We start from the raw sequence: 22812 nt of genomic DNA on the forward strand, positions 1-22812 counted from the left end.
GAGAATTCACTCTCTGCTTGCTCTAAGTTTGCTTTTTCCAAGGTCCATCTTAAAAGTCTCTTTTTGCATTTTAAAACAAAGTGAGAAGGGTGACAGGGCATTAGGGAGTGGGAAGGGGTCAAGGACACAGCCTACATCAGCTGGAGTTGGATCATGCATCACCTGCATGGCCAGACATGAAAGCAGAGAAAAGGTTAGAAAGTAGGGATCAGCAGGCTTTCCATTTTGCACTAGCCAGCTGTCTCAGCCCATCAGTTGTGGCCAGGTACTAACCCTGTTCTGAACCACAATTTCTCCTCTCTTTCCTGGGAGGCCAAAGGGGTGCTTTTTTCTCAGTTTTTAAAAAATCATCTTTATCCCAATCCTGAAAGTGTAACAAGAGTCTAACTTGGATGCTGGGGAAAATAAGGGTGTATCAGAGGGTGGGCAGACAAGCAGGCAGGGAAATAACCACCTGATTTTTTCTCTTTGATTTCTGTCTCAAGTCCTGTAATGACAGCTCTCACTCCACTGCAGTATGTTTTGGAAATATACTTAAAAGGGATATGTGATTATTTTTAGGTACATTTTAAGTGTTGACTAATAAAAGGCAAATATCAGAACAGAAGAGCAGTTTAATATAGCATTTTTAAAACCATTCAGTATTCTAAGGCATCCATGACCTGCTATAATCTAATTATCTCTCCAACACCCTTTGGAATTGCCCAGAAAGATGTGGTACCGTTTCTAAGTGATGCATTAAGCATCTGGCCTGACTTCACAGAATTACAGATAGCTGAATATGTACTCTCTCTATATTTTATTAACATCCCAGAGGTTCACGTTAAGATGTAGTACTGATGTGCCCTAACTTGCATCACTACCTGTTGACAGAAGAAACTAGGCAAGACTTGAGAGGGTCTACAAATATAAAAATCTTTTAAAGATGTTTTGGCAATTTAAACAAAACTTTGGCTTAAAAAAAAACAAAGAAAGAAAATAAAAAGAGCAGCTTCAAGTTTATAAATTTATAAAACATGCCCAAGTTTCAGCATGCCAAATCCTCTAAAAATGAGCTAATCTCCAGCATCCATTCCTTCCTTCTCAAACTAACAGTGTCCAATTTTCCTTCAGATCATACCGTGGCCTCCACTCTCAGCCGTGTGTCTGAATGGGGTTGACCCTACCTACAGCTCTTACAGGGGGCTTAAGCTCACCAATATATCTCCCCATCTTCCTGTAATAGGTTCAGGAATGAGCATGTGATCAAGATTAAACAAATGAGAAAGAGTGAATCATACATCTGTGCATGTGTAGGAGCTTCTGGAGGTGACCTCTCTTCCCCTGAACACTGCAGTGTGGGAATGTGATACATGGAACTGTCACTGCCTAAGGGAAAAGCCTGGAGCTGCCAAGGATCCATTGTACATGATCTAAGGAGACTGCCAACACTCCTTTGCCAACACTGGAAAACCCAGAGCCAGAGAGAAACTTTTTTGTTGACATACTTTAAGCCACTGTATCAAGCTTTACCTGAAGCCAGCCAGACCATACATTTGAACTTCTCAGTTACATGAACCAATAGATTTCCAATTGTTGATCAGATAGTAAGGCTTGAGCTTTCAATCACTTGCAACCAAAAAATTCTCAACTGATAATAAGCCCAAGGCATTTAATATACCAAAAGCCTGAGCTGATTTTGTTGGTTGGTTTGTTTATCAGACAACTTTGAAGACTTTATTCTCAGGAAGAGTGGTGAGGGGAAGAAAAATCATCAAGGATGTGTCTTTCTAAAACCTAAGAGAACTTTAATACTTTCTAAGATTAAATTTCCAATACCATATTTGGAGGTGGTCTGGGCGTCACCTAGTCCTACCAGCTTCTTTTACAGGGAAGTTTTAACAAATTTGTGTACAATGAATGAGTGAATGAGGAAGCTTAAGTTTAGGCAGGTTGGAAGACCTCATTTAAATCGTTCCATTTCAGCTGGGAGTTGTTTATAAAAGAGGTTTAGTGGTGGTTGTTGTTTTCACTTGGATACACAAGTACATAGTAAAGCCTGGGAAACCTGATTCCAAATCCAACCTACCCTGTCCTCCATCAGGGAACATCTCTTACCCTCTCACAAAAACAGAAAAACACAAAGTTCTTCGATATGGCCAGTTTAGATGGTCTTAGAATTTTAAAATTCAAATATGCTAGTGGATTTCATTTTCCGGCCAGTTCTTTACCCTCTGAAATGCATTTTCTCATGTACAGTGTTAGATTCACAGGCTAGCCCACAAAACAGAGCAAAATGCAAAAAAAACGACAAATGCCTTTTGAATCTAAAACGTCTACTAGAACTCAACTAAGTTCTAAATCCTGAGAACATGGGACCATGAAATGCATGAAGACAACAGAAAAAAAAAAAAAATTAAACAAGAAAATATCCTATTTGCCTACCTCCTCCCTCATTTCCTGGCTACTGAACAAGAGTGTGAAAAAATCTGTCATTTGTCCTCTCTGACCTCCCTTTGTGCATTCTTCTACCACTTCTTAATGTCTCCTTTTTTCAAATGCTCAGATGCCCTCATCTTAATAGAGGCAGTTACCATTCCTTTGGTACTTACTATGAGTCAGGTACTGAGCTAACAATTTCAGAAGTATTTAGTAATTTGCCTACAGTCATGTGGCAAAGCCAAGATGGAGCCCAGGTATGCTAGACTGTGAAGGACATGCTCTTAAACATTAGTCTACACAGGTGGGTTCCTCCACTAAGAGCTGAGTTCTCTCTGCTGTAAGAATCAGGCCCCCCCATTCCTATCACAGCCTAAAGGGCTTCTCACTGAAAACTGTCTGCCTCCCTTCCCCTCCTACCAGGACAGCCATCCCCTTATTGTAGGTAATCTCCCTTAGGTAACAAAGGAGGAAAGCAATCTGAATTAACTCAGGGTAACTCAATCTTTTCAGAGGCGGTCCATTTTATTGCAAAAAAATGTACATATTATTATAAGTTCGCCTCCAACTGGCAGAATTTCAGACAGCTGATAAGAGCAAGAAGTAAAAACAAGAAAAAAAAACAAAAACAAACGGAAGCAGCAAAAGAGTATATATTTTTGGACAGGGTGGGCTGATAGGAGCTATCTCAAGAGTTTGCCTCCAAAGTTAGCACCTCTAGTACAGATCACATTTTTCATAATCTCTTGCCTTCTTCTACATTTTAATCCACAACTTAAAAAAAAAAAAGAAAGAAAGCAACAATACATAATTGGCATTCAGTAAGTTCCTGCTGCCTTTATTTGCCATGTGGTGAAACCGAACCCCAGAGCAGATAATATGAAGTCATGGCAGGCTAGGGAATGGAAACCTCAGAACTCCTAACTCCCAGGCCAATATACCTTCTTTTAGATACTGATAACCAAAATTGTCCATTTATCTTTCTTTTCTGTTTAAGGTCTGCCTGAATGGAGACAAAACTGATTAAATATTGATATAAGCCCATAGGAATTTGGCCAGGCAAAAAGTTCTTTTTAAATATAATCAACTCCCAACTGAAAATAGCTCCTAGAAAGAATGCTTTCATAAAACAATTTAATCCATGTGTTTATTTTGCAGTAACAGGAAGAAAATCCACCCTTTAACTGAGAGATTACCTGTTCATCCCCCATTCCTTTTCAAATGCTCAGATGCCCTCATCTTAATGATGAGGGCATCTTTCCCTTTCCTCCAAAAGTCCAGCAGCTGCATCTCAGTTCAACTTTTGCTACCTAACATTTCTAAGAAGTTGGCTTTTCAACAGACGTTAGAATTCTAAAACGCCTGTATTTAATGGGTCCACCCTCAGAGGCCAATAAAAGTGCAATCATAGAACAATAGGGGTCAGTATACCTCTTATCAAGAGTTCACCTTCTACTGTGATATCATTCATTCTTGGAGAGGAACTCAGAAGGTCAAACTGCTATCAGAGAAACATGTAAATAGATAAACTAAATGAAGCTAATGAAGAGACCATAATCAAATACTCCTGGGAAAGACAATTAGCTGGTCTCCTTCAGAAACACTCAGAAACTTTTTAAAAGTAGGAAGGAGAATGCTGTGAACCTCTAAGAATAAAACAAATAACATTAGTTTAAGGAAATTGCCCTCCAGGTAAATATAAAAGCAAAATTCTTCCCAATAATATTAAAAAGTGAAACGCACTTAGTGGAAAACTTACGAGCCTAAAGCATTTGTTGACCGAATAGCAGAAACCAGTCTATGAAAATCATAATTGAAAATAAAGTCTATAATTCTGCTGATTAGACACAGACACTATAAATGTCTATGTCTTCCACTGTCCAGTGTTTATTCATATACATAAATTAAAATACAATAACTTAAATACAAGCAAAACCACCCGTGAACAGTTTCTTTCTTCTTAAGGTGTTTGTATCTTAACTCATGTTCAGAGCAAAAACGTATCAGAAAGGAAAATACTCTATTTAATTTTTCAAAACCTTTTTGTTTTAGGGAGGATGCCTTAAATATGAAAAACCTACTATCTACTAGGTTCTAAAGAAGATGGACAAATAGTGGGAGTATATGAAAAATACTTTCACTTCTTAAAACAAATACATATAAAACAATGACTTATTACCTCCAGGAAAAAGAACTAGTTACCTTTTTTTCTTTTTAACCTTTTGGCATTCCTGTTCCCTTCCCTTAAATAAATCAGCTATTTATTTGAAGCTGCTTTCTGTTCATTTCTCAAATAAATATTCACTGCTGGGGTTACTAGCCTTCACAATTATAACATTATTGTAACTAGTCAAAAATGAAAATAATATGATTTTGCTTAACTTCTTTTTAATACAGATGGCTTAAAAATAAAAAGAACCAGTGTCTTTCTATTGTAATCTTATAAATAGCCGTCTAACCGTCTTGTATTTTTTATAAGCTTCCTACCACTCCCCTGTTGTAGTAAACTTCAGAAAAGGTTGCGATTCCAAAGGGCTGCCTACCAACTGAATGGCATCCTGGCCTCGGCAGGCTAAGCGCCTCATTCTGGCTGCTCTCACTCCCTCTAGCGATGGCAAAGCTCATCAGTCTGATCACCCAGTTACCTCACTGAACGAGAGCTTGGCGAAGTCCTGCCCATCTATGACATCACCCCCTTCTTCAACCACTGCGAGGTGAAGCTTTAACTTCAGACTTGGAGGTGGGCTGTGCAGTAAACTGGAATGCTGTCCCTTGCTCGCTCCTCAGTGGAGGCGTGATCTGAACAGGACCAGCTCAGCCTGCAGCTGCCGTTGGCTTTGTGTGGACTGGACGCCGAGCTGGGCAGAGGGGGAGGGTTATTACTCCAATTCCCAGGCAGTGGAATTACAGCTAGAGCGGCAGAACATATGGGATTGCTTTTTCTCGCCTTCCCGGTAAGTGTTTCCCATGTTTTTCCTTATGATTGTCCCAGAAAGTTTGCTTGGTTTTACTCTCTAGAAAGAAATGACTTGGTATCATGAGGCATCCAAATACGAACGTTTGCTCTGTCACCAGGACGAGCAATGTATGTGCGTGCAAGCCAGCAAGGAAAAATTGGACTGTTACAGCCAAATGCAAGAAGTTTCTTGAAACCTTTCTTTCATTAAAAAAAAAACTAATGATAAATGGCTATTTTCTGTCTCGTGTCATTGCTAGTTGAAAAGAGCCTTATAGAAAACATTAAGTTGGAAAGTTAAATGTTAGATGTTAAAGAGTACGAGGCAGATTTTTTCACAGAGAGGAAAGCGAAAGGTCTTGCTAACTTGGTGTGTACTGTATGTGTGGTATGATCACCAATTGCTGCTTTTACAACTGTGAAAGAAAATCAATAATCCCTCAGCCCATAAGTACGCAGTACATGAAAAGCATACATCTTGCTCACAGCTAGCCCAGCTACTCCTGGAGACTTATGTGCCTCTGGAAGGATTAAGAGCTACACCTAGATTTTAAAGCTTGCACTGCTATCCTGCCAGAGCTGCTTCAAGCATTTCAGGCTTGCAAATCTCAACTAGTGAACTCAACTCCGAGGAGGGGGAGACTCTCTTACAAACCATATCCCCTCTCCAGAAGAACGCCAAAAATCCATTGCTTGGGCAAATGTAGTATGTGACTAGCATAGTAATTGGCAAAGTCTACTCAGAAAAACTAACAAAGCTCAGCCTGGAAGTTAAGCCTGATGTATGCAGGGATTTCAGTGTGGCAGGGGGTAAAAAATGAGTAGAGCCCTCATCAAGTGGGATATGCAGAGTATCCATTCACTTGCAACTTATAATGGGAAAATCTTATATTGAAAGAAATATTTTTTACAACAAAGCTTTCCAAAAGTAGTTAAATGTATCTCCTCAAGAAAATTTTTTTTCAGTGAATTAGATCTGAAACAAAATGGTTGCATAGAGGTAAAAAGTACAACAGGCCTATATTTTCTCAACATCTGGGTGTTTGATTGTTATTTATTTATTGAGAATTTAGAAGATTTTTTAAAAGCCTTGATATGTGCCAATCATGGAACCAAATTCTCCAATGGTTTTAACAATTAACTGTTTTAAATTTTCTTAATAAATCTATCTGCTCTAAAATGCACACATATGTTCCTTCGTTATAGCAGGAAACAACATGAATAAAGCCACTAGAAAAGTGCTTCAGCTGTAGCAATGCCTTGCATTTATCCCCGACAACATAGGAATATCCTGACCAGCATAAACATAAAGAATGAATTTGTCTGTTTTCAGATAGGACCACTTATGTCTGCCCCAAAGTGACAGATGACAGATACCCATCTCTCTTGAAATGAGTAAAGAAAGAAATGAACCTTTTAAAAGTACTACAAAATATTAATATTACCGCTACTACCAATATTAATAATAATATGCCAGGTTTTAATCTATAAGAAGATTAAATCAGAGATATGCCACTTAGTTTGCAGATATATGTGTGTGTATACACAACATATACACACACATACACAAATACATACATGTATTAGCCTGAAATAAAAAACAGCGTTACAAAAACATGGTTGCATGTATTTTAAGTAGGAAAAGCACATCTAATTTCTTTTTTAAATAGAGCACTGCCAAAAATATATCTAGTCCAAGGATCAGAAAAGATATTATTGAATGAATAAACATAATGAATTCATTAATACTGTGTATAATACTATCAGTTATTAATTAGGCTGTATAATACTATCAGTTATTAATTGGGCTTTTCATTTCCCCCCCCCATTTTAACTCAATTATGGTTATGTTCAAAATGCCCAATTAAACACTTCCTAAACATTAACGTTTGTGGAATATATAACTGGGCAGCAAGTAAAGTTTTTACAAAAAGAAGAAAAACAGAAAGAAAATTTGTCATAACTGAATGTGGCAGTAAAATAGAAGGTATGTTTCTTTTGCTTTCAAGTGTTAATTAAGGAGCCTCCAATTCCATCAAAACTTTTTCAGAGCTAAATGAAGCGGTGTGAAATAAATTTGGTTGAAATCTTGTGGCTGTCAGACTTTGTTAGCAAGCTATTAATTATCTTTACCCCAGTTTCTTCTCTAGACTATATTGCCCAATCAAATAGAAACTCCAATTACATTCAGCACCTCCTGCCTAGGGACACAAGACCCTAATGAACACTCAGTGTCTCCAGATGAAAAATACAATTTTCATCTTTAAACATGCAAGTGCACTGCAGAGAGATTTGTCTCTGCTTCTCTTGGCCACACACACTAGGACTTCCTCTTCTTTCTGAATTATTTTGAACAATTTTAAACCCTACAAAAATCAGTAGCAGAGAACTTGCCTTGTATTAATGTCATATGAATGCTTCTTTATGCTTTTATTTTAGATATGCCAAATGTTCATACCAATATTAAATTAAATCTGGTCATTAGAAAAAAAAATTGGTTTAAAACTGCCATTTCAGTGGATCTTAACTTTTCCCCCTATTTTTAAGGTGGGTGGGCTACATAACAAAGAATGTGTTTAATGCCAAGATCCACGACTAACTTAAAAATTTTGATTAAACCCCCTTAAATATTCTTTTATTCAACCAGTTTATTTTAATAGTATTATAAATAATTGTTGACAGTCAAATGAAGACCACTATAAATGAAGTCAACGAGGGAAATAAGATTCAGTAAATTTTTCAAAGCCTGTAACTTCTTCCCTCCTTTTCTCCTCAGTCCCCCTTGCCTCCTACCCCCACCTTTTGCCCCAGAGGCCTTTACTGTTCTTCTCAACGGGAGGCTTTGTTGTAATTAAACCAGAGGAAAACTGGCTGGCAGCAGCCAACATCTGACTTAGGGCTTCTGAAAGCAGTGTTCTGGTAGAGTGTACCACCCCCCAGCGGGCAAAAACTCTACAGTAAATCTCTAAGCAGTATTAATTCTCCAAAGTGCATTTTTTCTCTTCAGAGCATTAAAAGGGCGTTTTCTCGACTCTTTCTAACATTCCACCATTTCAAAAACTTATCACAAGTCAACAAACAAATTTCCATCAAGGAGATGGTTTGTAAATGTCTTCTGGAAAAAGCCTTCTGCTGCTTAAGAACCGAAATAGGAATATACCTTTCAGAAAGCATTTTCCAGTTTCAGAATGCAGATCAACATCGCTAAATTTGGTAAACCATCACACTAAAAAACAGTCTGAAAGCCATGTTTACATTGCATAGGAGAGCAGGTTTCAGGACTTTGACTTGTCTGTTGACAAGAACACCAGAGAAAACAGATTTTAAGTAAAAAAGAACGAAATGTAATCTAAGCAGCAGCTAAAGTTGCATTTGTTTAACATATGCATAATCTCTTTTCCTAGCCCCCAAATCAAGTGTCAGGAATGTATAAAAAGCTCTCTCCAGGTATTAGTCTGCTTAAATGAGAGAAAGGAGAAATTGCTCTCTTGATGAGACAATGACAGCTTTTGTTCTTTATTCTTTCACTTTTCACGTGCACAAGTTACCGTGGCAACTTTGAAAAGAAAACCCAGAGACCACATTTGGTTAAACACCATTTTTAAAGTGTGCCACTGGACTGTGGATTGATCAGTTTACGTGTTGATGATTTTCTTCCTCTTCATTTGGTTTAAATCAACAATACTCAACTCTGACATGAAAAAAACAAGGTATTTTTTATGATTATGGATGTTATCTTCCAGCCCAGTGCTTGGCACACAGTAGACCCAAATATTTGTTCTACTAGAGTATGGAAACTTGAATAGTAGAAATTTAAAGCATATCAACCAAACTGTACTCACAACACTGAAAAAGGCATTTCAAGTTTGCAGTGGGAAAATGTGGTTTAACAAAGATAAGCATAGTTTTAATTGCAATTGCTTAAAAGTCAATGCAAACTTAAAGCTTGTCCCCTGCCCCAAGCTCTCTACTGCTCACCTTTACCAACCTCTAAATTAATATCTTATTCATTCTTATAAGCCATGGTTTTCTAACTCATTTAGTCTGGCTTAATATCATAAAGGAAGCAGCCTTCACTGTGATGAAAGATAACATCCCAGTTTGCCTTTTTGTTTTAAGGATGCTCAGTTTAACTTTATAAGCCAAAACAAATGAAGCAGAATTAGATTCATTTATCACAAACCTGTTGGGGAAAAGAACCAGTAACATAAAAGGAGAAAGTAAAAATACTTTGCTTTGGAACTTTCATCCCCTATTTGCATAAATGAAACAAACCTTACAGGCCAGAAAACAGTCTGGATAAAACTACGTAAGGAAAGGCACACTTGCTTCTCTGCCTCTCAGCAAACCCTTCAGACTTCATGACTCTCAAGAGGAGAGTTAGAGGTCCTTCTGCTTGCCTGGCATTAAACAAAAGAATTGGAACTTTCCTGAAATCTGATGATCGTGGAAATTTTAACTACCAGACAGGCTGCTTAGAAAGCATTTTGCTGTCACTATCAACTAACCTGATGTACTCCAGTTTTTCAGTTTAACCATCCACGTAGTTTATTTGAAATATCATTCGTCATTACAAAGACTTAGCATTCATAGGTTGATCATTTTGTTGAGCTTTCTAGCAGCAATTTAAACCTTCATGAATAAATTACTTTCCTAATACTCCAAATTATGATTGTATAAATTCCAGTTTACCTAGAAATATTCACAGACTTGGATAAATTCGAGTAAGCATACGTTTTCTTCAATCTCAAGGTTTTACTCAAAATAATAATGCAATTAACTTCGATTAAGAGTTCTACATGCCTTTCTACTTTTAGATTTAATATTTTTAAAAGTTTCCCAGAGAGTTAAGAGACCCTGATGTGAGGCAAAGCATTAAAAAGAAACGAAAATCTCAAAACTCTGTACTCGATTTAAGATTTTTTTTTAAATGAGCAATGATTTCAAATCAAAGTCCATTTAAATCAAAGGGAGCAAATAAAGGATTTAGGAAGTTAGCACTATCAACATATAATCTTAATCTAAGTGTTCAAAACATGAGAAATACCTTGTCATCTCAAACATTCCCACCTCCAAAATATTGTAGTAGCAAAGAAGGACTCATATAAACATGCAGATTACCTCAAGTTCTTGACTTTATTTAAATACCAGTTTTCTATTCAGATACAACTTCTTCAATTATGTTAGTTTTCTTAAACTATCTCAAAATGATAGCATCTTTATCTATTTACATTCTTTTAAGTATATCATGGAAATCAACTGGAGGCTTCTTGCAGATGTGATTACATTATAAATGCATTTTTTAAAATCCACAATTTTTATTTATAAACTGAATAGGAAAATCCATATTAAAAATCTGATTTACCAGTGAGGCGATTATGTTTTTCTTCTTTTTGCTACAGTTCTACATGCTGTATACTGAAGCAATGATACAATTAAAAAAAAATTTTAAACATTCCTTTAAATAACCAGGGCTCCATTTACGTTTCCCCCCAAGTTACCCCCATTAACAATATTTTTCTAAAAGATCGATTCCTTTTTGTTCAGAAGTAATGGCCTCTTTCAAGCCTATGCAGACATAAAGGCTCTGAAGTCAGTGTTGTGGAAACCAGGCCACAGTGTCCATGCCAGTGGGGATCATTTTTCTTTTCATCAGTCACATTCAACTACAATGTCTTTATGTGCGTGAATATGTAGAGCCAGCTCAGAAAGAGGGAAGTCTAAGCATGGGGACAGGATCACCTATTTTAGATGGAGAGACCATTACAGCCTCTAATATGCAAAATAAAACAACACTCTTTAGCACTATAGGTTTTAAATATAAAAAGTCAGGAGAAGATATAAAATATAAGATATAAAACACAATCAAGCATGCATTGAACTGTTTGAGCTTAAGTAAAGGGAGTAAGAACTTGTGAAGGAAGCTTCATTTTTCAAAGAGTATCCTTCTCTCCAGAGGAACATGCTTTGTATTTTTGCCTTTTGTTTTAACGCAGTCTGGGGAGAAAAGAATGGCATTTTCCAAGAATTTAATGAGATTTCAGGCTTTCTGTTAATCCCACATTATTACCACTATTGTATTAATGGCAATGTGAGTTTGCATATCAAATAGAGCAGAGGAAGCAGTTTCACAAATGTAAAACAGAAAAATAAACAAATTAATCTTCCTTCTTTTCACACCAATTTAGAATATTTTTTCTTTCTCTGAGCTAAAAATGTGAAAATCAATACATATTCTTGGAGCTGGAATTGGTGAAATACTTACAGCTCAGCTACAAGCTTTAGCTCTGGTTATCATTGTGATCATCACCTTGCACATACTCTAGGCTGACCAACGATTTTTAAATTCCCATTCGTCAGATTAATCTTTTCAACTTTAGAGTATGTCCTGGTGTATGAGAAATGGCCAGCTATTGGCAACATTTTAAGCAGGTTCTCACCTGTGATTTTTATAATGGTTTTGATTAGTTTTTAATGCAGTTCAACAAAAGTAACTGTTTTTTAAATTGCTTTAAATTTTTTCTTAAATTTACCCAATTACTTTATATGTTGAATAATTCTCAGGCTTAGAAAACATTTACAGAAGATACTTTTTAAAGTAACATTGTTATTATAACTTCACAGCTTGCTTTTCCATCTTCACAAACCAAGAAAGTAACAGTTTTCAAGAAAATACTCCACTGAAATTCAACAATAATGAGCAAAACCCTAAAGGCATCACTGTAAAACCTCACATTAAACAATAGATCACTTAAACTTTCCTTTGTGGGCACTTTGCAATATTCACTAGAGACTACTTTATCCATCTGCTAACTGCTATTTTTATTTCAAGTTGCCTAAATAATAAATTAAATGTATCTGTAATTTTTTTTTCAGTTTTCTTCTGTTAATGCAGTCTATTAGTGTTGATATCTGGTGACAAACTAAAAGAAATCAAACTTTCAAAGAGAACCAGAAACACAAATTTTGGCCTTATTTAACATTCACTTTCAGTAGTGTTTGAATTCTGGAACAGATGCTATCCTTGTTGGATGCTAGGTAATTACTGGGGGAGAAGCAAATTGCTTCTACTTTCAGGGTCAAATATTTCCACGATACCTTAATGAACCCTACTTGTACAGAAAGCCCCTGAGTGGGTGACCTTGCATAACAGATACTGATCCTACCCACCTCCCCTGTCCACCCCCAAAAATTGTCATGCATATTAGATAATGAACAAAGCAGTCATCATTAAAATCATGAGTCTCTTTGGTAAAGCCTTAAGCCCTTTCAGAAGTGAAAAAGACAGTCATTGGAGATTGGCATGTTCCTGTCTGAACCTAGAGAGAAATGCCTTGTCAGCTTTTTTTTTTTTTTTTTTTTTTTTTTTAAATGTTGGGGTTAGGAGTTTATTAATTTATTTAATTTATTTTTGCTGTGTTGGGTCTTCGTTTCTGTGCGAGGGCTTTCTCCAGTTGTGGCAAGCGGGGGCCACTCTTCATCACGGTGCGCAGGCCTCTCACCATCGCGGCCTCTCCCGTTGCGGAGCACAGGCTCCAGACGCGCAGGCTCAGCAATTGTGGCTCACGGGCCTACTTGCTCCGCGGCATGTGGGATCTTCCCAGACCAGGGCTCGAACCCGTGTCCCCTGCATCGGCAGGCAGACTCTCAACCACTGCGCCACCAGGGAAGCCCGCCTTGTCAGCTTTTGATATGCTTTCCTAACAGTCATTACAAGGAGACATTGAAATAGCTTCCTTTCTGTCCCAAATACAGTTTCTCAAGTTCAGTTTGCTAAAAATTGTATTCTCCTGAAAAAAATACTATGACTTGAACTTCTGTGCTGCCTTTTGGCCAACAGTACCTGAGTAACTTAGGTTTCAAGATCATCAACTAGCCCTTAAAAACACCTCTAAGGAGGAAGGTCATAGTGTCCACATTCTGCAATTGGGAAAATTGAGGCCTGCAGGAAGAATTAAACAGGGCACTGGGCAAAATCAAAAGATTTGCTTCTAAAGCAAACCCTTTTCAACTCTTTAAATTGTAGATTGTATGACTTTGTAAAACTATGTTCAGAAATGTCTAAAATGTTACCATGGCATTTCTGTCAAAAATCCTTGTTTTGTCTTTGTTCACCTCTTTGATGTGTACTTGTTTTCTTTTTAAACATTTTATCATTTTCTATCTAAGATTTAAAAGTGAACTTTTAAAGATTGGCCTGACCTGAATTCAAAATCCATGGAAGGGGCTTACTGCCTCTTGAATGAAGCTTTGCTTCTGATTTGTTGAACAATCAGTTAACAATTGAAATTATCTATTTGGTGACAATCTCAACTTTGGCTTCCACTTTATTTATATAAATGGGAAGTAAAAGACAAAGAGGTTATCTTATCCCTTTGCAACAACTACTATGACGAAAGATGTGTTGCTTAAAGAAAGAAGTGAAGTTAAATTTCTAGGAAAGTTCCCTAGTGTGTTAATGTTCATTGTTAATAGTTCATTAAAACATTTTACTTTCACAGGAGATGCTCAGACCCAGTGTATTTCAAGGAACAGAAACATAAAGGAAATCTAGTATGCTTCCTTTTTTTTTCCCATGAAGAATATTTGAATTAAGTTTTTTTTTACCTCTTGAAAGAATACCTGTTCTTTCATAACCTGTGACTGCACCAGCTATTCTGAGAAAGCAGCAAGAAGCAAAAGCTGGAAATAGCTATTTCACAGCAGGTAATCACACCTCAGGATGTAGCTACTGTACAAAGTTTATACTTGGATAATACTGGATGGGAATAAAGGTGGGGGGTAACTGCCTGAAAAACCTATTACTATACAGGTCTTAGCATCATGAATGGCTTTCTTCATGAGGATCTGAAGTTACTATCTCTGACCACATTGCACAGAAGAGCCAATAAGAATTTCAAAGAGAGCAGTTTCCACTAAGGGAATTAAGCTACACAAAAGGAACCTTCACACAGAAACTCTATAAGAAAGGAAAAAAAATACATAGGAAACCATGTGTTCTACATAGTAACAGGAAACTGAATTGTTTCTGGTCCCCACTTTAATAAGCTTGCCCACCATGCTGAACCGCAGCTGGAATGTTCATTGACAACAGCAAGCCTGATCTGGAGGTGTGTGCGGCATAGGATTACTTGAATAAACAGTGAAGAATATTTCCAAGGACTAAACAAGAGTTTATAAGTCCCAGCCCCTCACCAGGAAAATAATATATGCGCATTGGATTTTCACTCACGCAAAATTTACCCACATCGTTCAATAAGGTAGGAAAAATATTAAAGTCTTTTATTTTCATGCCTGAAATTATAAAGGCTAATTAATACCTAAAGGTGCTGAAGAAATTATATTACACAATAGATCAGTACAAATCTATAATTCTCCAGCCATGGAGAATGTTGAATAATATTTTAGATTAGAACTTAAAGAAAGATAAATGCATTGTGAAAACATGTTATGAGATAGAATGTAATGAAAAATGTTCATAAAGCCATTAAACCATGTAGTACAAAACATACAATAAAATGGGAGAAAGAAAGAGCTAGCTTAACATGAAATGGAATTTTCCACTTAGATTAGCTAGATGTATTAGCTGTATATCTTTCCTTCCCTAAAGTAAATGAAAAAGATTCCTTCTGATTTTCTTGCTAGAAATACCTATCTCACATGTTTAATAGTAATAATCAAAGAAAAATAACATCAATAATCAAAGCAAACACTTGGCTTTACTGGGATTCAGGATCTCAAGAGATTTGTAACTATTCCTGAATAGTAAGAGAAGAGATTTTTATGACTACAAATTTTACAGTTGTGCAGTCTACCTAATAGAAAGCAGATATAAAATTTTCGTTCTTAGGAACAGTAACATTATTATCTTTAAATATAACAAATCATATTCATATGTGCCAATTCATTATGAGTATTAAGAAAAAATTAGAAATCTGACTAGCTTGGTCAATGACTGGCTACAAAACTGATATAAAGTATTATGAAAATGCTTTAGAATATTCAATAAAACTAATTATATTTAACATTTCAAAGTCAGATAGATTTGGGACATAATACCAGAAACATTTAAGGTAAAAAGATTATGTGATTGTGTTCGTTGTTAGCTAGCAATAAAACCTAAGCCCGCAAAAAAAAAAAAATTAACTAATAAAAGTGATTATAGATGTTGCAGTTTCCATATCTATTTTGAATACCATTTTAAGTACGCTGGCCTGATGGTTTTCTGTCTTTTTTTTTTTAACTCACTCCGTTTTAGGGCTCTGAAACTACCTTGTGTAAAGACCTCAACACTGCTGACCATGATCAGCCCAGCCTGGAGCATCTTCCTCATCGGGGCTAAAATTGGGCTGTTCCTCCAGGTGGCACCACTATCAGTTATGGCTAAATCCTGTCCATCTGTGTGCCGCTGTGATGCCGGTTTCATTTACTGTAATGATCGCCTTCTGACATCCATTCCAACAGGAATACCAGAGGATGCTACAACTCTCTACCTTCAGAACAACCAAATAAATAATGCTGGGATTCCTTCAGATTTGAAAAACTTGCTGAAAGTAGAAAGAATATACCTATATCACAACAGTTTAGATGAATTTCCTACCAACCTACCAAAGTATGTAAAAGAGTTACATCTGCAAGAAAATAACATAAGGACTATCACTTATGATTCACTTTCAAAAATCCCCTATCTGGAAGAATTACATTTAGATGATAACTCCGTCTCAGCTGTTAGCATTGAAGAGGGGGCATTCCGAGACAGTAACTATCTCCGGCTGCTTTTCCTGTCCCGTAATCATCTTAGCACAATCCCCTGGGGTTTGCCCAGGACTATAGAAGAACTCCGCTTGGATGATAATCGCATATCCACCATCTCATCACCATCTCTTCAAGGTCTCACTAGCCTAAAACGCCTGGTTTTGGATGGAAACCTGCTGAACAACCACGGTTTAGGTGATAAAGTTTTCTTCAACCTAGTCAACTTAACGGAACTGTCACTGGTACGGAATTCCCTGACTGCTGCACCAGTAAACCTCCCAGGCACAAACCTGAGGAAGCTTTATCTTCAAGATAACCATATCAATCGGGTGCCCCCAAATGCTTTTTCTTATCTAAGGCAGCTGTATCGACTTGATATGTCCAATAACAACCTAAGTAATTTGCCTCAGGGTATCTTTGATGATTTGGACAACATAACCCAATTGATTCTTCGCAACAATCCGTGGTATTGTGGGTGCAAGATGAAATGGGTGCGTGACTGGTTACAATCACTACCTGTGAAGGTCAATGTGCGTGGACTCATGTGCCAAGCCCCCGAAAAGGTTCGGGGAATGGCTATCAAGGACCTCAATGTGGAACTGTTTGATTGTAAGGACAGCGCAGTTGTAAGCACCATTCAGACAACCACTGCAACACCCAACACAGTGCACCCTGCTCAAGGACAGTGGCCAGCTCCAGTGACCAAACAACCAGACATGAAGAACCCCAAACTCATTAAGGATCAGCGAACCACGGGGAATCCAGCAAGAAAAACAATTATCATTACTGTGAAAGCTGTCACCTCCGACACAATTCATATCTCTTGGAAACTTGTCCTACCTATGACTGCTTTAAGACTCAGCTGGCTCAAACTGGGTCACAGCCCAGCGTTTGGATCTATAACGGAAACAATTGTAACAGGAGAACGCAGTGAATACTTGGTCACAGCCCTGGAGCCTGATTCACCCTATCGAGTCTGCATGGTTCCCATGGAAACCAGTAACCTCTACCTATTTGATGAAACTCCTGTTTGTATTGAGACTGAAACCGCACCCCTTCGGATGTACAACCCTACAACCACCCTTAATCGAGAGCAAGAGAAAGAACCTTACAAAAACCCTAATTTACCATTGGCTGCCATCATTGGTGGGGCTGTGGCCCTGGTGACCATCGCCCTTCTCGCTTTAGTGTGCTGGTATGTTCATAGGAATGGATCACTCTTCTCAAGGAACTGTGCATACAGCAAAGGGAAGAGAAGAAAGGATGACTATGCAGAAGCTGGCACCAAGAAGGACAACTCCATCCTGGAAATCAGGGAGACTTCTTTTCAGATGTTACCGATAAGCAATGAACCCATCTCAAAGGAGGAATTTGTAATACACACCATATTTCCTCCTAACGGAATGAATCTGTACAAAAACAATCACAGTGAAAGTAGTAGTAACCGAAGCTACAGAGACAGTGGTATTCCAGACTCAGATCACTCACACTCATGATGTTGGAGGACTCGCAGCATACCGTGTTTCGGTTTTTTTAAACCTAAGGGAGGTGATGGTAGGAACCCTGTTCTACTGTAAAACACTGGAAAAAGAGACTGAGAAAAGCAATGTACTGTACATTTGCCATATAATTTATATTTATGAACTTTTTATTAAAAGTTTCAAATTTCAGGTTACTGCTGCGATTGATGTAGTGGAGAAGCCTGAACACAATTCTATATTTTAGTACTTTTTAGTAATTTGTACTGTATTTTCCTTGCAAATATTGAAGTTATAAATCATTTACTTTGTGTTCTACTGAGTAAGATGACTTGTTGACTGTGAAAGTGAATTTTCTTGCTGTGTTGAACAATCAGAACTGCGTTCACATGAGATCCTTGTAGTATAAGCACAGGCCATTTTTCACTTTGGTATTAATGTAAAAAAAAACAACTGGCTGAATGAGAAAAATTAACTTTCAAAAGGTAGTTATGAAATAATGTTCCAATTATTAAATTTGTATTCCAGTGGTATTCAATAATCAAAATATGTGAAGTAATGGGCAATATCAGATTTGCTGCATAACTCCATTTTTACCCTAAGCAAATTAGATATCCTTAAGAAAGTAAACGTATCTTCTGAACTGAATCCATCAGCTGGCATAAAAGGAGTTTCGTGAAGTCTGCTGTTGTTAATGCCATTGTTAACAAAGCTTTGAGAATAAAGGACTTCACAAAAACAATACCGTAAGCGTGCTTCCAGGTTAGGGGGAAATCTGTACTTAGGAAAACATGAAAACATAGACTCGCACAGCGTAATGAACACAAATCTCAGAATTGCATTCTGGTTTTGCCTATACCATCCTGATTTTTGAAAAGTCAACTCTAAAGACACAATTGTTCATGTTTATGATGTTTATATCATAAAGGATGTCAAAAAAAACCTTACACACATTAAAAAGGTAGCATAACCATAAGCAATTCCCCTCAGCAATGAAGAGAAAGTAGTACTTTAAATGAGAATTTAAAAGAAAAATGAATACTAGAAATTAAACTTAGATCTGGTTTATGTGAAACATTTTAACACTGTACATAAACGTTCCATTTACGTTCACAATGATCAAGAATACTGCCCATTACTGTCACAGTTTTCCAGATATTACATAATTAACTTGTAATGTAACATTTCTTTCCAGCTTCCTACTGAATTGTGAGCTATTACTTGTTTAAAAACCTCATCACTTTTCTGTTGCCATGATTTTTTTTTTTCCCAACAAAAAACCAAAGTGCATTGTACGCCCTTTGGCCAGTCTTGTATGTGCCTTGATCCAACGCTACATGTATTCAGCTTTTAAAACTCGACAAATTTTTCATACTTCCTTAAATATGAAAAATTGTGGTCTTATTGCTGAATAAAACAAAAGAAAGGACAAAATAATTGTGCTTGCTTTTTCGGGATTATGTTACTATCACTAAAGTAGCAAACTGCCCAGCACATTAGTCCTAAGTACCCCCCTGTATTTTTCTAGGCATAAAAATAAATGTTGGCTAAAAATAAAAAAAATAGCAATATCTTGAGCTTGTGTATCATTTTACTTAAGGGTTCAGCGTTTCATGCATAAACAAATATCCTAACAGTCTTTTGGAATACTCTTACAGAAAACTTCAGAAGTGGTTTTGTGACCTTCCAGTCTTTGTACACTGCTGCTGTTGTCCTGGTTGATACTTTAAGGTGGTTTTTGAAAAATTAATATTTTTTAAAATAGCTTTTTGGTAGTATGAGTTGGCATCAGAGGATCTGATATCCCAGATTTACCACTTACTAGGTATGTGAAAACAAACCATTTACTCTCCCTAGCTTAGTTTCCTTATCTATACAATGGGGCTATTAATACCACCCACCTCACAGGGTTGTTGTGAGGATTAAATGAGACAATGTGCTTGGAAACTGTACAATGTTCAACAAAATACAAGTTACTACTATTATGGTCAACCAGAGTGAGCCATGTGTTCCCAGTGGTTTGTTACATATCGCTGCTTCTACTACTCTGCTAACAAATATCTCCAACTGCCTATGAAACCTCATTTATTCATTTGCCATCTTCAAATGTTTCTCAATACTTTCTCTTTTGACTTCCTGTTAAGGATAGTTGTTTTCTAGGGATAGCTTAGCAAAGAAAATGTGATTAACACTGGATACAGGGAACATTTTCTGAAGGAAGTTTGATTTTGCTTCCACAGGTTTTGAGTAGTTTAGTTACAAGCTCTGCCAGAAGTCAGGGAAAGGGCTGGATGGTTCCATAAAGTCCCTATACACCTGTGAGTTTATAAAAAGTCAAAAGCCAAGACTATTTTCCAGTTAGTATACCTTTCGGGAGCACAGAAAATTTTATGTGTTCTGACACATGCATTTTAATTATTTTACCTGGGATAAATCAGAAATATGTTTTACACTAGCAAATAGAGAAAGCACTGAGAGGGTAAATGTTTATTCTTTTACCTAGGCTTGCTATGAAATCCAAATACTTTGCTGAAATATATATATACTTTCAATAAATGACAAAACACAAATCTCCACCTTAAGGGACACTAAATTAATTACAGATATATATACATCTATCCCAAGCTAAATGTTCACAATTTTTACTGATCAGGTACTAACAAAGAAAAATGTAGGAAAAAAATAATTCAATCCTGAATATGCAGCTTATACATTTAACAAGAATACAATGGGGAAGCTACAAAAAAAATGAGGGAAAAATCACTCCCCTGCTGAACGTTTGACAAAAATCAAAAATTGTTTTTGAATGCAGGCACTTGTAACTGCATTAAATCACTGCACTTACACTCTCGTTCCCTATTAAGAACAACACTGTGTTCTTTCAGTGAGGCCTATTTATTATAATAAAGTATTCCCCTGTGCCAAAGGAACTAGTAAAAAACTCTGCTTTACTAACCCCATTTTCTGAGTAAAGCACATTTTATAGGTACATGCCAACATGACAGTTTTCATGAGGAGTCCAAAGAGACCCACGTGCTTTAAAGCACCTGAAGTGTGGGTGTTAAAAAGGAACCAATCCACCACTGAATTCACTTTAAGATTAGCTCGTCTGCCCCTGAAAACAGTAGTGGCATTTACAATTCTAATTCCTTTCTCCTACTTAGTATGATTAGCAAATCTTAATTTAGCATAGTGTTGGAATTGAAACTACTGTACTTTATGCTTTTGGACTATTGATTAAATTAGCAAAAGAAAATAACTCATGATTATCAATCACCTTCTTAAGAACTTCAAAGTTCTTTACCAAAAAAATCTCAACAGCCAATGACCTTTACTGAGTGGTTTCTATATTATAAAATAGTAGGAGCTTTGCCTTCAAGAAGTGTGCTGTCTAGAGGTTGTAAGGCATTAAACAAATAATCTAGTGAAAGTTATACTGTGACTGCAGTACAGACAAAATAGTTACATCTATCTGGATGGATCAAGGAAGACCTCATGAAGGAGGTAAAACAAAACTAGGGCTGGTATTGAAAGATAGGATGGTATTTAAGGAGAAAGCAAGAAAAACAGATACTGGCCATGGAGGGAAAATGGTGAACAAAGTCATGGAGGCTGGAACACAGTTGCAGTGCTTCTCGATGCCGGCTTTGGTCAGAATCACTTGGGGAGGCTCTTTATTAATTTAACCAGGCCGCAAACCAGACATACTAAATTTAAATCTCCCAGGTTAAGTTTGAGTATTTATATACTTTTAATTCCAAAGGTGTTTCTGCTGAGGTTGAGTACCAAAGATAGGATGGTATTTAAGGAGAAAGCAAGAAAAACAGATACTGGCCATGGAGGGAAAATGGTGAACAAAGTCATGGAGGCTGGAACACAGTTGCAGTGCTTCTCGATGCCGGCTTTGGTCAGAATCACTTGGGGAGGCTCTTTATTAATTTAACCAGGCCGCAAACCAGACATACTAAATTTAAATCTCCCAGGTTAAGTTTGAGTATTTATATACTTTTAATTCCAAAGGTGTTTCTGCTGAGGTTGAGTACCACTGATTTAGGAGGTGTTTGTGGAAAGGCCAATAGTCCAGCTGAAATACAGGGTCCATGAAGAAGATAAAGCTGGACACATTTTTTTTTATGTCAGGGTTTGTTATATTGTGTTAAGTGTGTTAAATTCCAAGCTGAGAAGTCTTCATGATATTTTTTGTCAATGGTTGTCAAGCAGGTGCATAAATAATAATTTAGGGACATTTTGTAGAAATAAAGAATATTGCATGAAGGAAAAAGAAGGAGAAACTGGGAGTAAGAAGACAAGTTAGACGTCTATGCAGTATTCCAGGCAAGAGGAAATAAGAGCCTGAACAGTGAAATAGGGTTTTAAAAAAAGGTTTAATTCACAAGATACATGAAAGGTAGAATTTCTAGGAATTGGAAACTGAAGAAAGAATAAAAATTACAGATAATTCTCAGCCTGAGTAAGTAAAATGTTGGTGAGGCAATTAATAATGATAGAAAATACTGGAAAAGCAAATGTCAGAGTATTTTGTACATAATGAGTTTGAATAGGTGACCATATGCACAGTACAGGTTTACATTGGCTGATTATTAGTAGTTCCGTCTTTGCCTTCCATAGTGACCCAATTTAGATGATAAATTATAATCACCGTAGGTTTAAAGTACTTTTATGTTACCCCTCTGGAAATGCCTACCAGGAAGTTGGAAATGAGGGTGTAAGATCTTCGGCATCAAGGAAGGGAATCCATATCTAACAGCTTATTATTAAAGTTGAGAGGATGGATGAGATCACCAACAGAACGCGAGCAGAGAAAGAGAGAAAAGAGACAAGGGAACGCCTACGCTTTGTAGGGACAGAAGAGGGAAGAGGAATACAAAAACGAACAAACAAAAAAACCGGAGTCACAAAGGGGAAAGATCATTTTGAGAAGAAAATATAATGAAATCAAGGAACTAGAAACTTTTTTTTTTTTTTTTTTTGCGGTACGCAAGCATGTGGGATCTTCCTGGACTGGGGCACGAACCCATTTCCCCTGCATCGGCAGGCGGACTCTCAATCACTGCGCCACCAGGGAAGCCCCTAGAAACATTTTTAAAAGGAGGATGTCAAAAAGGTAGTCAGGAATACAGACGTGGAAGAGGAAACTGAATATGAAAAAAGAGGAGACCATCAGGGATTTTGAAGCAGTGTCAG

General features: G+C 37.0%; 2 protein-coding genes across 2 annotated transcripts in view; one reads left to right on the forward strand and one right to left on the reverse strand.

Moving 5' to 3' along the window:
* Positions 1 to 22812, reverse strand: part of MACROD2 (mono-ADP ribosylhydrolase 2) — a 1967591-nt gene that overhangs the window by 1640128 nt on the left and 304651 nt on the right. The gene's annotated exons all lie outside the window — the stretch shown is intronic.
* FLRT3 (fibronectin leucine rich transmembrane protein 3) lies at positions 14033 to 19178 on the forward strand. Its single transcript, XM_065892830.1, has 2 exons — positions 14033 to 14634; positions 15633 to 19178. Exon 2 carries the CDS (start codon positions 15676 to 15678, stop codon positions 17623 to 17625), a length of 1950 nt encoding a protein of 649 aa, XP_065748902.1. The 5' UTR covers positions 14033 to 14634; positions 15633 to 15675; the 3' UTR covers positions 17626 to 19178.

This window comes from Phocoena phocoena, chromosome 15 (assembly GCF_963924675.1).
Source record: "Phocoena phocoena chromosome 15, mPhoPho1.1, whole genome shotgun sequence".
Classification (NCBI taxonomy): Eukaryota; Metazoa; Chordata; class Mammalia; order Artiodactyla; family Phocoenidae; genus Phocoena; species Phocoena phocoena.